At 48.5% G+C, this 15,034-nt stretch overlaps 1 protein-coding gene across 2 annotated transcripts in view; it reads right to left on the bottom strand.

The window, feature by feature from the left end:
• The window catches only part of Kcng3 (potassium voltage-gated channel modifier subfamily G member 3), a 47,950-nt gene extending 33,590 nt beyond the window's left edge, over positions 1-14,360 (bottom strand). The window contains 1 exon segment of one of the 2 annotated variants that reach the window (NM_133426.2): positions 13,663-14,360. In NM_133426.2, the coding sequence (NP_596917.2) occupies positions 13,663-14,318 (656 nt within the window). In that variant the 5' untranslated portion in view covers positions 14,319-14,360. 2 annotated transcript variants of the gene reach the window in all.
• Between the last annotated feature and the right edge of the window lie 674 nt (positions 14,361-15,034).

Genomic DNA, 15,034 nt, shown 5'->3' with positions numbered 1-15,034 from the left:
ATGCTGCTTTGATGGTGTCCGTGTGCCTGGCACTGGAGGATTCTGGTTCATGCCAATGCCCTTCTGCCCTCCTCTAGTGTTCCTGATCACAGCGGTACCATGTCTCCTCCTCAGCAACCTTTCGGCTCTTCTACTTGATGAAAGTGGCTGAGGACCAGGGCTGGATCACCCTATAACCTCTTTTTGGGTGTCTGAGAAGATTAATGACTGAGTTATTTCTGTCGAGTCTGATATTAGATGCTGCCCTTGGATCCTCCTGAGGCATCCTGACCTACAAATCCTTCTGTTTTCTTTCTCCCTATCAGAATTTACTATCCAGTTAGCTGGGGTGTTCTGAGAACTTTTACTCTCTGTGCTTGGGAGGGGAAAACAAGTTTTCATAAGCTAACACCAAATAATTAAGATTTACCTTGTTCCCATTTATTTCTTCTTTTTTCCTTCAAGGCAGGCTCTAACTATGTAGACTAGGCTGACCTCAAACTCAGAGCTCCACCAGCCTTGTCAGAATTCTGGGATTAAAGGCATGTACCTGATCTAACTCACGTTTAATAGTTATTTATTTAGTGGCAGTGTTGGGGTTTCCAAGCATGCAGAAAAAGAGCACTTATCAGTCTATTTTATTTTATTTTAAAATTTTAGAGACAGGGTCTCACTATATTTAGATCAGGCTGGACTTGAACTCAAGAGATTTGCTGTCTGCCTCGTGAATGCTGGGATTAAAGGTGTGTACTGCTAGGCTCAGTTTCATGCCAGTCTTTTGGTATTAGTTGTCAGACTTATTTGCCTAGGCTGGCGTAGAAGTTTCTATGGAGTCCAGGTAGGCCACAAGCCTATCATCCTCCTACTTCAGGCTTCTGCACAGGCCATCATGGTTAGCTCATTTATTATGAGCCTCCCTCCTTTCTCTCACATATACACACATTCTCTCTCAATTTTTTAAAATTTAAACATTAGAATTTCATACACGGATGCAAGGCATTTTGATCATATCCACACGCGCCCTCATTTATACCATTCCTCCACAGGAATGTACGCCTGGATTCCACCTCAGCGACCTCAGAGGTTCCCCGTGTGGGAGTTGATTGTGAGACGTCAGGGTACAATTGGTGCAGTTTGAAATTGACTCTGTTGGGCTGGAGAGATGGCTCAGTGGTTAGAGCACTGACTGGAAGAGGTCCTGAGTTCAATTCCCAGCAACCATACAATAATTCACAACCATCTATAATGGGATCTGATGCCCTCTTCTGGTGTGTCTGAAGACAGTGACAGTGTACTCACATATGCAAACTAAATAAAATAAATCTTAAAAGAAAGAAAGAAATTGACTCTTGCTGTTAGAGGCTGCACCCATAGTTCAGCCATCACGTACTCTGTACTGGTAAATGCCTGTGGTGAGTTGGGAGGGCACAGAAAACCAAATTTGGATTCACGAGCTAGGTCCTGTTAAATCAGGGCCAGGCCCCTTAGCACCATATTTGAAGCCTATGATTTTGGGGCCATTGACATGGCTTAGAGCTATGGTTCTCAGTCTTCCTAATGCTTCAACTCTTTACAGGTCCTTACGTTGTAGTGACCCCACAACCATAAAATTATTTTCATTGCTAGTTTGTAACTGCAATTCTGTTACTATTATGAATCGTAACATAAATATTTTATAGGCAGACCGCTGTGAAAGTGACCCAGAGGTTGGGAACCACTGCCTCAAAGGGAAAAAGATCTGAATGTCTGAGATTGATTCCTGGGATCCACACAGTGGAAGGAGACAGCTGACTCCCTCAAGTTGGCCTGTGATTTCTACATGCATGCTGTAGTACACAAACATACACACACACACACACACACACACACAGGTACACATACACACACACAAGTACAGACACACACATGAGTACACACACGGGTACACACACACAAGTACAGACACACACACATGCATACACACACATGCACACACACGGGTAAACACACATGTACACACACGGGCACACACACATACACAGACAAATAAAAAGTGCTTATGATTTTATATGAATATTAAGTATGTTTAAGAAATAGGAAGTGGGGGCTGGGGATTTAGCTCAGTGGTAGAGCGCTTACCTAGGAAGCGCAAGGCCCTGGGTTCGGTCCCCAGCTCCGAAAAAAAGAACCAAAAAAAAAAAAAAAGAAAGAAATAGGAAGTGGAACGTACTGTGGTGATTCCCTCCTAGATTCTCAGCACTGAGGAGGCCAAGGCAGGAGCATCATGAGTTTGAGGCCAGCTTGGGTAAATAGCAAGACCCTGTTTCAGAAAACACCACAGGGCATGGGTTTGTGTATATTAATACCTACCCTACTATTACTAGTGCAACTGCTATGCTAATTTCTACAAAGTAGAAAACTTGGGCCTAGAGAACCGCTGAGCCTGAGGACTCCACGGAACATAGAGGAATAGATCAAGCTTGGCTCAGGCCTGGGTAAGAGTGTGACCCCAGCTGAGGCTGGATGACCACAAGTTCAAGTCCTGAGTGGGCTACAGAGTAAGTTCAAGACCAGCTGAGGCAACCTAGTAAAACTCTATATCAAAATAAATGTTCAAAAAATATTTAGGGGATTGGGGATTTAGCTCAGTGGTAGAGCGCTTGCCTAGGAAGCTCAAGGCCCTGGGTTCGGTCCCCAGCTCTGAGAAAAAAAAAATATTTAGGGATACAACTCAAAGGTAGAACCGAGCATGGGCAAGCTCCTAGGATTAGGCCTCCTGAACCACCAAAACATGTGAACCCAGATCTGAATTTATTCAGAAGGTCAGGGGCCGGCAAGTGTCCTCTCTACCCAGCCAGGCTTTGAGGTATGAACTGCCTCTTTTAGGGGGTTGTTTCTAATGTTTTTCATGTAGCTCAGCTTGGCCTCGAACTTGAACTCCTGGTCCTCTTGCCTCTGTCTCCCAAGCGCTGGGATTAGAGGCATGCGTGCACCATGCTCTGCCAAAGGCCATGTGACAGCTGCTCGATCCTGTCAGACACCATATAAAAGAATCGTTGTAGCTGCTTTTCAATAAAACCTAACACAGATACTGAAATCTGAATGCCGTACAGCATTAAGTCACGAGGTACATCAGTCTTGCTTTGGTTCACTTTTAAAATTGTTTACGGCCTTTTATTTGATGCAATGCTCCTGCCTGAGACTTACAAGTTTATACATCAACAGACTCAGTTCTTTTTCTTTTGCTATGTAAAAAATCCAACCAGTGAGTGGTGTGGATGTGGTGAAGCACACAGACGATTCTGGCCCAACTTATACGTCTGTAAACTCCTAACCAAACCATATGATTAAAATGGGTCACTGCTTTCTCTACAGTAGAAAATGACCATTCGGTCATTCATGTGTGTGTGTGGGGGGGGGGGACAGATAAATATTAAGACATATTGTAACAAAAAAATTAAAGTCAAGAAATTTTAAAATCTACTTAAGGATTTGGTGTATATACACACACACACACACACACACACACACACACACACACACACACACACACACACGATATTACAGCTATTACTTCCTATTAGTGAAATTGTTCTCAGGCCCACACAGGTATTAGGGTCCCTCTGGCACAGCTACTCGTATTGAACAGAGAACACAATTCTCTTCTATGAGATCTGCCTCCCAGATCTGTTAGGGTTTTATGAGAAGTGTGCAGCAGAGAGAAGCCCAGGCAGTGGTTGGTGAGAGGAGAGTAAAGTCCATTTTCCACACTGTATGACTGAACCGGTCTGGATGAAACAGTCTCCATGCTCTCTAAGTGGATCCTGGCTTCCTTATACACTGGAATACTGTACAGTCATTAGAAGAACGAGAGAACCAGGCATGGTGTCGAATGCCTATAACTCCATACTAGAGAGGAAGAGGAGAGAAGATCAGAATTTCAGGGCCAACGTGGGCTCTATCTACAGCCAGATCCTGTTAAGAAAGAAAGGAAAAAATGAACTGGTGTGGAAAGAGTTTCAAGATGCATCATTAAGAGAAAGAAACAGGGCTGGAGAGATGGCTCAGTGGTTAAGAGCACTGACTGCTCTTCCAGAGGTCCTGAGTTCAATTCCCAGCAACCACATGGTGGCTCACAACCATCTGTAATGGGATCTGATGCCCTCTTCTGGTGTGTCTGCAGATAGCTACAGTGCACTCATATATAATAAATAAATAAATCTTTTAAAAAAAAGAGAGAAAGAAATTCTTGGGGGCTGAAGAGATGGTTCAGCAATTAAGGGTGTGCACTGCTGGTGCAAAGGACCCACGTGTGATTCCTTGCACCAACACCTGGCAGCTCACAACCACCTGTAACTCCAGCTCCAGGGGACCTGATGCTTCTGGCCTCTGCAGATGTGCCCATACCCACACCCAGAAACACACGCCCAGGCACCCAGAGACACGCAGGCGCACACACAATTAGTCTGAAATGTTTATGAAGGTAAACTATTCAGCAAGATTTAAGAGCAAATCCAGTTACACATATGTTTAACATGTATATAATACACAATTCTATCTGTGCATCTGTGCACACGTATGTGTGCATGTCTGTGTTTATAGTACATGGAACATTCCTGAAGACTCAGATACTGACGGCAGAGCAGGAGGATCAAGAGTTCAAAGTCATCCTCAGCTACACAGCAAACCCAAGGCCAGGAAAAGAGCCCAGAAGCTGCATGGGTCCGAGGAGAGCGGGGTACGCTACAGCTTGTCATTCTACGTTCCCCAATGGGTGCAGTTCTCATTAAAGATACATGAATAAAGGGAGCATTTAAAATGACTTCTTCCCCAAGATGAGGAAAAGAGCACTTTATTAGAGAAGAAGGTGATGACAAAACAGATCCTCCACAGAACTGTAAACCTGGCAGCAGGCATAAGACCCACCCACACTTCGAAGTCCAGTATGAAAGACCAGGGTTTAACTGAGGTCCCAGCTCCCGTCCAATCTTATCAGAGATCTATTAATTAACCGACTTCTACAAATAGCCACCTTATCTGCCAGTAGCCCTTCCGTCTGCAATCTCAAATACTGCTCTTATTTCTAACATGCTGCAAAGCCTATTGGGTTTATGTAATATTGAACACAAAGGCAACGGAAATAACACAATTGATTTTTAAATTTCCATCACCCTGCTGCTCCGTTTTTTGATTATTTAAATTTCCTTAACGCCTGCTTAAAATAACACAACAAGGAAAGTTAAACATTTTACATTCTCCTCAAACTCTTATCACGGCAACAAAGTAATGCAGGTTAAAGATTCAAATCCCCACACGTAACAAAGAACTGCTAAAGAACAGATCAGAATTATCGTAAGGCTGTGAATGTCTGATTAAAATCTCAGGACACTTCTGAGACCGACGGAGAGTAGGCAAGTCCACAGGTAAAGGACCAAGACACAGCTATCCCGACAGCAGCCGACCCGTCACGAGCAGCTATCAAAGGGCACGTTTTCCTAAACTAGATAACAATGTCTAGTACTGTTTTTTATTTCTTAAAATGGATTGATTTACTTTTATTTTGTGTGTATGAGTGTTTTGCCTCCATGTATCGCTGGTGTTCCACATACATGCAGTACCACCGGAAGCCAAAGGGGGGCAGCAAATCCCCCCGGAAGTGGCATTGTAGATGTTTGTGAGCCTCCATGGGTGCTGGGAACAGACTCCAGGTCCTCTTCAAGAGTAGCAAGTGTTCTTAACCACTGAGTCGTCTCTCCAGTCCCCTTTTTTGATACAGGGTCTCACCACATAGCTCAGGGTGGTCTCAAATTTGCAGGTTTCCTGGTTCAGCCGTCCAAGCGCCCCCACACCAGATGGACGCTTAGTAATCTGTCTGCCTGCTAAAGCTGCAAAAAGAACCCAAATCTCTTTGGCAGTCAGGAGACTCTGGGCAGGAGGCAACACTGCCTTCTAGGATTCAATCAAGCCTTTTGGTCCTGTCGCTTTGGACCTGTAGCGGTGCAGTCCATCATGGCTGGATCACATGTCCTCATGTCCAGGAAGCAAAGGCCAGGGTCCCAATATCCCATTCAAGGGTACTCCTCAGTGGGAAGAATCTGCTTATCTCATCAATCCACATGCTCACCCAAAGACTGACAAAACACGGGTTAGTCTAGGAGCCTGTGAGTGCGTTCACTGCAGATCTTTACCAACGTGATATCACAGTCCTCTGGACGAGATGGCTTCAGTCATACGGTATGGGAAATGCTCTCTGATTCCTTTCTCACCAACCCTGAGGGGTCCTCCTCACAATATCATCAAACAGGAAGCAGACCCCATAGAAGAGGGCTCTATTCAGTACTCAAGAGTAGGCTAAAGTAGTCAAGCCAGAAGCACCCCAATGCCTACAGGCCAAGAACCTCAGTAATACATCACACCTTCCTAGCCCAGTGCACCCTACATAATGAAGATCCCCAAGGCCAGGGACTACAGGACTGGTTCCCACAGCCTAGAATACTCTGGGTAGCCATTGGGAGGCGGGGCCTATGAAAAAGCAATTAGGCCACTGGGGTAGTACCCTTGAATGGGATATTGGAAACCTGGCCTCAACCTACTCCCTTTGCCTCCTGGACGTGAGACTAGCAGTGACCCATGCCTTGTGTTACAGCCATGATGGGCTACACTGGTACAGGCCCAGGCAATAGGACCGAATGGCCTTGGATTGAATCCTAGAAACCATAAATCAAAACAAACCAATCCTTCAAGTTGTTCCTCTCCAGTATTTTACCAATGATGGAAGGGTACTGCACCTGTTATAGGAGATATCCTAAACACTGGCTGAACCAATCTCTTACCTTCTCTACAACCACACCCTATGCCGAAGGCCTACCCTTTCCCTGGCATAGTCTTCACACATAATATGTGTGTGTGTGTGTCTGTATTTTATATATATATATATGTGTGTGTGTGTGTGTGTTGTGTGTGTGTGTGTATAACACACATATATGCATATATATGTACATACATATATACACATTCACGTGTATATGCATATACATACATATGTATATATGCACATAAACACATATATATCTCAAGCACTTGTTCTTAAAGAGGACCCAGGCTCCATTCCCAGCACCTACCTAGTAGCTCAAAACCTATCCATAGCTTCACTTCTAGGGGATCCATGTTTTCTTTTGACTTCCACAAGCAGCAGGCATGTGTGTGGTACAGACATCTACGAAGGTAAAACATATATTAAATAAACAAACATAACACCCAAAACCCACTTTTCTGGGGCTGAAGAGATGGTTCAGCGGTTAAAAGCACTGGCTGCTCTTCCAAAGGACCCAGGTTCAATTCCCAGCAACTACATAGCAGCTCACAACTGTCAGTAACTCCAGTTCCAGGAGATCTGACACCCTCAAACAGACATATGTTAGGGCAGAACACCAATGCACATAAAAATAAACAAACAAACAAACTTCCCAAGTTCATGTCATGCTTGAAAGGAAGTGCATGCTCCTGCTACACCAAAGGTCCTCTGTTCTCTGTTAACTTCTTCCACAGATGTCTTTGGAATAAATGCCGGCCTACCCCATGGGTGGTCCTTCTACTCTACAGGTAAGCTGGGATTCCCTCTCAAAGCTTTCACATCTACTGTTCTTCCTGCCTGGATGCACTTCCCTCCAGTTCCCTACAGCTGGCTCTCACCCCCAGGACTCCTTTTACAGTAGAAAACTCTTAAGTATTTATTTACAGTGAGTTCTGTCTCCCCACTCCACTATTATCAAATTAAAAGCTCCGAAAAGAGTAGGAACCCCATCTTATGAACTTGTATACCCACAAAGCCTACCACAGTCACAGAAACTTATTAGGTGATGAATGCTTAGAATTTCTTTCTATGTAGCCCAGGCTGGTCCATGTCCCAGCCTCATAATTTCTTAACTATCATATTTTTTTTCTCAATAAACACCAAAATATGCTAGAACATTGGGCAGCATTCTGTTAGAACACCAGGCAGTGGTGATCCTCTCTTAATGGGGGTTTTAAACTAGGGAACAAAGTATTTCAATTCATGAAGAATTAATCTACATTGTTACCCAAACAACTATAACAAAGCTATAAAAAAAAAAAGACATATGTCAATCTGGAGGGATGGCTCTTAGTAAGGTACTTGACACAAAGCCCTGAGAACCCGAGTTCAGATCCCTAGCATCCACATAAAAGCAGAACATGGCAGCACAGGTCTATAAAACAACATGGGAGAGGGAAGTCCCTGAAACTTACAGGCTCTTACACCCAGGAGATTCAGTGGGAGACCCTGTTTCAAATTCTCAGATAAAAAGGTAGAGAGTGGGCTCTCTGCTCCCCACTCCCTGTTCCAGAAACAGCCCCATTTTCTTGTGCAGTGCCAGCCTCGTCCCGCAGATATGATGGTGAAGGTGGATGAGAACGGATTTGGCTGTATTGGGCGCCTGGTTACCAGGGCCACCTTCTGCTCTGCATCTGGCAAAGTGGACATTGTTGTCATCAACCACCCCTTCACTGACCTCAACTACATGGTCTACATGTTCCAGTATTGTTCTACCCATGGCAAATTCAATGGCACAGTCAAGGCTGAGAATGGGAAGCTTGTCATCAATGAGAAGCCCATCACCATCTTCTAGGAGCAAGATCCCGCTAACATCAAATGGGGTGATGCTGGTGCTTGGGATGTTGTGGAGTTTACTGGCATCTTCACCACCATGGAGAAGGCTGGGGCTCACTTGAAGGGTGGGGCCAAAAGGGTCATGATCTCCCCCATGTTTGTAATGGGTGTGAACCACGAAAAATATGACAACTCACTCAAGATCGTCAGCAATGCATCCTATACCACCAACTGCTTAGCCCCTCTTGGCCAGGGTCATTCACGACAACTTGGGCGTCATGGAGGGGCTCATGACCACAGTCTATGCTATCAGTGCCACTCAGAAGACTGTGGATGGCCCCTCTGGAAAGCTGCAGCATGATGGCCATGGGGCAGCCCAGAACATCGTCCCTGCATCCACTGGTGCTGCCAAGGCTGTGGGCAAGGTCACCCAGAGCTGAACGGGAAGCTCACTGGCATGGCCTTCCGTGTTCCTACCCCCAGTGTATCCACTGTGGATCTGACATGCCACCTGGAGAAACCTGCCAAGTATGATGACATCAAGAAGGTGGTGAAACAGGCATCCGAGGGCCCACTAAAGGGCATCCTGGGCTACACTGAGGACCAGGTTGTCTCCTGCGACTTCAACAGCAACTCCCACTCTTCCACCTTTGATGCTGGGGCTGGCATTGCCCTCAATGACAACTTTATAGCTTACTTCCTGATATGACAATGAATACAGCTACAGCAACAGGGTGGTGGACTTCATGGCCTACATGACCTCCAAGGAGTAAGAAACCCCGGACTACCCACCCCAGCCCAGCAAGGATACTGAGAGCAAGAGAGAGAGGCCGTCAGTTACTGAGTAGTCCCTGATCCAACTTGTCCCCCAACACTGAGCATCTCCCTCACAATTTCCATCCCAGACCCCATAATAACAGAAGGGGCCTGGGGAACCCTCCCTACTCTTTTGAATACCATCGATAAAAGTCATGCTGCACTCCACACATACATACACAAAAGGTAGAGAGTGACTTAAGAAGGTACCTGAGGGGCTGGGGATTTAGCTCAGTGGTTAGAGCGCTTACCTAGGAAGCGCAAGGCCCTGGGTTCGGTCCCCAGCTCCGAAAAAAAGAACCAAAAAAAAAAAAAAAAAAAAAAAAAAGAAGGTACCTGACCTCAAGTTTGGGTCTCTGCATACACACAAACACACATGCACACACACTCATGCACACAAACACACATGCACACTCTTATATACGCATACACATACACCCCCACACAGGCAATGTGTGCACACGCGCGCACGCGCGCGCGCACACGCGCACACACACACACACACACACACACACACACACACACGCACACACACACTAGTGTCTAACCAGGCGATTTGCAGGAGCTGAGAATACTCAGCCCCACCTGCAGGCTCTCCACACACACACCCCTCTCTTGTTCCTAATCCACCTCCGTGCCCCTCACTGTGCGTTCCTAACCTAATGAACTGGATCATTCATGCTCAGCTCAGGCTCCATTCTCAGCCTTTTCCGGCTGCCCTAGTGAATGAGATGTCTCCTCCCAAACCTGAGGGATTGCAGATTCCTGCTATTTATATGCTATTGTTGTAGCCTTCCTCCATGGCGTTTCCTCATAACCACACTGAGGCCTTGATGAAAAGCCCTCGAAGGCAGGTGAACTCATTCTTAATCCCCCACACCACCAGTTTTGTTCTTGAGTCAGTCTTTTTTTTTCTTTGTATACCCCTGGCTGTCCTGGAACTCACTTGGTAGGCAAGGCCTAGCTTTACCTAAAGGACTCTGGGATTAAAGGCTTAAGCCACCACCACCCAGCCTCAAACTGACAAATTTCCTGCCTCGGCCTCCCCAGTCCTGAGATTAAAAGTGTGTAGTACCACGCCAGCTCGAAACAAGCTCTCCCTTTCTCTGGTGGGGATGGGGGTGGGACAGAGTGTCATGGCCCACGGTGGCTTGAGATTCGATAGGTAACCAAGGATAACCTTGGTTTACTCATCCTCCTACTTAACTGTATCTCCCACTTGCTGAGATTCCGGGCATGTGTGGACTACCATACCTGCTGGGGAGCTGGAATGCGACCGTGTGTGTGTGTGTGTGTGAGTGTCTGCCTGTCTGTCTGTCTGTATTTCTGTTTGTCTTTAAGTTGCTCTGAAGGAACTTCAGCTCTCCCTAGTATGGACCAGAGTTGTTAAGTATCTGTGTTCACAAGCACAGAGCAATACAAGCTCCCAGACCCTGCCGAAGACCTCCAACGCTTGCCTCTGCAGGGTTGGGAATCAAACCTAAGGACTTTTGCCCGAGTACTTTTAGTACTGTGCTAACATCTCCAGCCCCGATTTTTGGGGGGACCTGGGAGTAGGGTACAGGGTCTCACTGTGACATAGCTTGGGACAGGCTCTCTTGACCCTTGGGCGTTGAGCCTGAGTTGGTAGAATGACAGGTGTGAGCCTCCATGCCGGGTCATCTTTCCTGTGCCCCATCTCCTCCCTCTGCCATCGTGGTACACGCTTAACACACTCTCTCCTTTCTAGGGATAAGCGTCTCAGTACAAATGATACAAACCGGCCAATCAGTAGGCACTGCTGCAGAACAGTTATTCATATCACTAAAATATGCTTTCCAGCCACCACTCACTCTCCACCGGTTCTCAGTCCCTAAACATAACATACAAGTTTCATGCCTATGCCTACGCTGTTCCTTTATCCAGAAGATTCTCCTATTTTGCTCTTCAGCAAGACACAGGATTGTGCGGGTTGCATAAACCAGTTTATGTAAGTGACGCCCCCTGCCAGTGTTGGACAGGGCACAGCCTTTCAAGGATGCCTTGGTTCCATCCTCAGTGACCCTGCAGGCTTTCTCAGAATAATTCGACTCTTGAGGACCCATTGTGCCGCCGAGTCCTACGTCAACTTTTCTTTATGAGAAAAAGTTACAGTGTTTGGAACAGCAGCAGTGACTGGACGGGAAACTGTGCTGAGGTGAATCACGATGGGGAGCTCTGGGGCTGGGGATCCAAGTAAGTGGCAGGTCTCCAAGGGGATGGAAGGAATTCTCAACTATCAGAGGGCTGTGGACTCATTTTAGTGGGCACAGGCTGGCTGGCACTGAGCAACTATAAAATGCCAGCTGCCACAATCCTGTGGAAGGAGGCCAGCGAGGGGCTTCCTAATGCAACATCTTCTTCAATATTCTGCCCTGCCCTGGTTTATCTGGGATTACAGACACGGGCTTTTGTATACCTACTCATAGAAAGAAGCTTAAAACTGGGCCATTAAGCCAAGAAAAACGTGCATATGCCTGAAATATCTGGGTATCCAGGAAACAGTCTGACTTGAATAATTATATACATACTTAAGATACATATACACACACTGAGCCTTACTCTGTCTTCCTCACTTCCTCCTCAGCCTCTCTTTTATCTCTGTCCCCTCCCTTTTGGGTTTCTCCAGCTTCTCCTTCTATCTAAAATTAGTATTCATCCCAATGCTTTAACATGAACCATTTTTCTCCCCAAACCCCCTCCTTCCTTCCATAAAGTTACCACTCGATTGACTCCCTGTGATCAACTCTCTCGAAATCTAAACCTATCAGTCAATTCTCCTGTTGCCTTGGCTAATGAGCTCCGGCCATCACTAACCTTAGAATTCTACCCTTACTGATGAGTCCTTTCAAAGCCGGTCACTCGCAGCTCATTTTTCTATGACGCTTTCAAAAAAAAGATGATCAAGGTCACTTTATTTATATAGGGAAGTCAATTCCATTGTATGATTGGAGCACCAAGGAAGCAATTCCTATCTGTGGAGACCCAACCCAACACACGAAACAAGATGTTTCCGAATTCTCTTCTTTTCTAAGCATAGATCTGAGATTTCACGCCAAGATGGCATGCTGGCAATGAACTCTGTGTCACCAGTCCACTGTGGTTATACCTAAGACTCATACAGAGAGGAATATTCTGTGGAAGCCAGGCACTGCTGTATCTATACACGACACAGTTCCTAGCATACACAGGCCCACCAGGAAGAGATTACAGCACACAGCCTTGACTTGAAAGTGAATGGAGAAAAAAAATTAAGCCAGAAAATGAGTGGGGGAGGACTCTTAGAAGAGTTATCAAACAAATGGCAAAAGGGAAGATACTGTTGGGGTTTTATGCCCAAAATGGCTGTCTGCTCTGTAAGTCCAACTTTAGTCTGCTTATTCCTCCCACCAAATATGCAAAATAAACTCACTCGTTCTAAAAACAGGAGAGTGTTATCACCATTAAGAGGTAAGCAGGATCTCAGGAGAGATTAAAGTATTTTCTTTTCACCCTAGTAAAGTGGGGGTGGGGACACTTCAATGACCCAAACCTGTTCTGGGTTTGGGGAAGTTTCGCTTTTTCTTCTCTCCCAGGGCAATAGATGTTTTTGTTTTCTTCCCCATACTGAAGGCCCTCTGAATAAAACCCTAAATCTTTAATACCACACTGAGGAAAGGAATTTGCTAGGTCCACACTTGGTCGGAAAGGAGAAGAAAAAGGGCACAGACATCCATTATTCAGAGTCTATCGCTAAATTAGCCTCCTTTATAACACGGCAACTCCATCCCAGCACACATTACGCCAGGGGCAGGGTGTGCAAAATGTGTGGGCACTGAAGCAGACCACATTTCACCGAAATGAGACTTCATCTTTTCAAACACCACCAGCATTGGCACAGATTTCAAAGAGCTCTTAGCTCAAACTGAATTATCGTGCAAATTATTGCATTTTAGCAATAAAAGTTTGGAAAATCTAATTAGCAGGTTGCTATTTGGTCAGAACTAAACTATACCGCCTGGGGGTTTTCCTATAAAAGGTGAGACCCAAGCACACCCCGCTGGCTAATGGAAAGAGGGGCGGGGTTGGGAGCCACACATCCCTCACATCCCTGGTTTGGAGCGCCAGGGGCCTCCAGGGGCAAGAAAAAGCCTAGCTGAGCTGCCAGGCAGACAGGACGGAGACTGGACGGACGGACGAACGGACGGTACGGAGAGACGGGACTGGACGGACTGGACGGGCAAAGAAGCTGTGCGTCCTACCCGGAGGGCTCCCTCCCAGGGCTGGCGGAGTACCTGCTCCGGTCATCCAGACTGCGGTTGTCGGCGGCCGCCGCGCGCCAGTCCGGCAGCGTGCTGGCGCACAGCACCACCATAGACACGATCACGAACACCACGGACACGCTGGCCAGGATCTGCGCGGCCAGCGACGACGTGGGCTCCTCGAAGGTCCGCCGCATGCGCTCCAGCCAGCGCCGGGAGGGAGCCGCCTCGGGCCCGGTGGGACGAGGCTGCTCGCGGCCCAGCTCGTCTGCCGCGTGGAAGGTGTGGGTGTCGGACATGCGGTCGTCTAGGCGGCGCTGGCAGCAGTACTCCAGGTGCGCGCCCTCCAGGCCCCAGTAGATCATCTCGTTGTAGAAGGAGAGCTCGCACATCCGCGGCGCGAAGCGCAGCTTCCCGTGGCCGCGCACGTACAGCAGGATGAAGCCGAAGGCCTCCGAGTGCCGGTCGAAGAAGTACTCGTTGCGCTCCCGGTCGTAGTCGTCGCACACCTCGAGCACGTCGCGCTCCGAGCGGCAGCCGTGCAGCCGGCTCACACGGCGCAGCGGGAAGTCCTTGAGCAGCTCCCGGGACAGCGAGTACCGGGCGCCGCCCACGTTCAGCACCACCGAGGCCGCCCCGCCGCGCCCGAAGGTCATGGCTGGCCGCCCCGGGGGCCTGCCCGCCGCGCGCACGGGGTGGCCGCGCCGTCGGGGCCCGCGCTTCCCCGGGGCTCGCGCCCCGCGCCGCCCGTGTCCCCCGCGGTGTCAGCGCCGCCGCCCCTCGCTCCCGGGTTCGCCCTTAGGAGTCCGGGTGGCTATCCGCAGCTCCAGGTGGCGCCGGTCTCCCGGAGGGCGAGCGTTAGCCGAGGCTCCGTGGGCAGGTCTCCCGGGTCCCCGGCGCACGCAGCCCGGCCGCCGTCCAGAGGCGAAAGGCAAAGTGAGCGGGCTCGGCGGCGGCGAGGAGCGGGCTCCGGGAGGCGGGGGCGGGGCCTCCCTCGCCGTCCTCCTCCTCGCCCGCCGGCTCCGCGCGCTCCTCTCCCTCCGCGCGCACCTCCTTGCCCGCCCGCGCCCGCACCCGCACCTCCCGGCTCGCTCGGGCTGGGATTCCCCGGCGCCCCGCCCCGGACCTCGGGCTCCCCGCCTCGTGACGCCGTGCGCCCCCGCCCGCAGTGGCCGGGAGGGGTGCGCGGGGCGTGATGCGAGCTGCGGGGAGCCCCGGAGCCATCGGGATGGTGGGCACACCTCCCCCAGGCTCCTTTGAACAGTCCCCGAAGGGACGAAACAGGAGAGAAGGAGGGGTGCAGAGGTGAGGACCAAGGTGCGAGGTTTGAAGTAGGCAGCAGACGGCGTCTGGATAAGACTTTGCCAGAGAC

The sequence above is a fragment of the Rattus norvegicus genome, chromosome 6 (genome assembly GCF_036323735.1).
Source record: "Rattus norvegicus strain BN/NHsdMcwi chromosome 6, GRCr8, whole genome shotgun sequence".
In the NCBI taxonomy this organism is placed as follows: Eukaryota; Metazoa; Chordata; class Mammalia; order Rodentia; family Muridae; genus Rattus; species Rattus norvegicus.
This window is presented reverse-complemented; position numbering and strand designations above follow the sequence as displayed.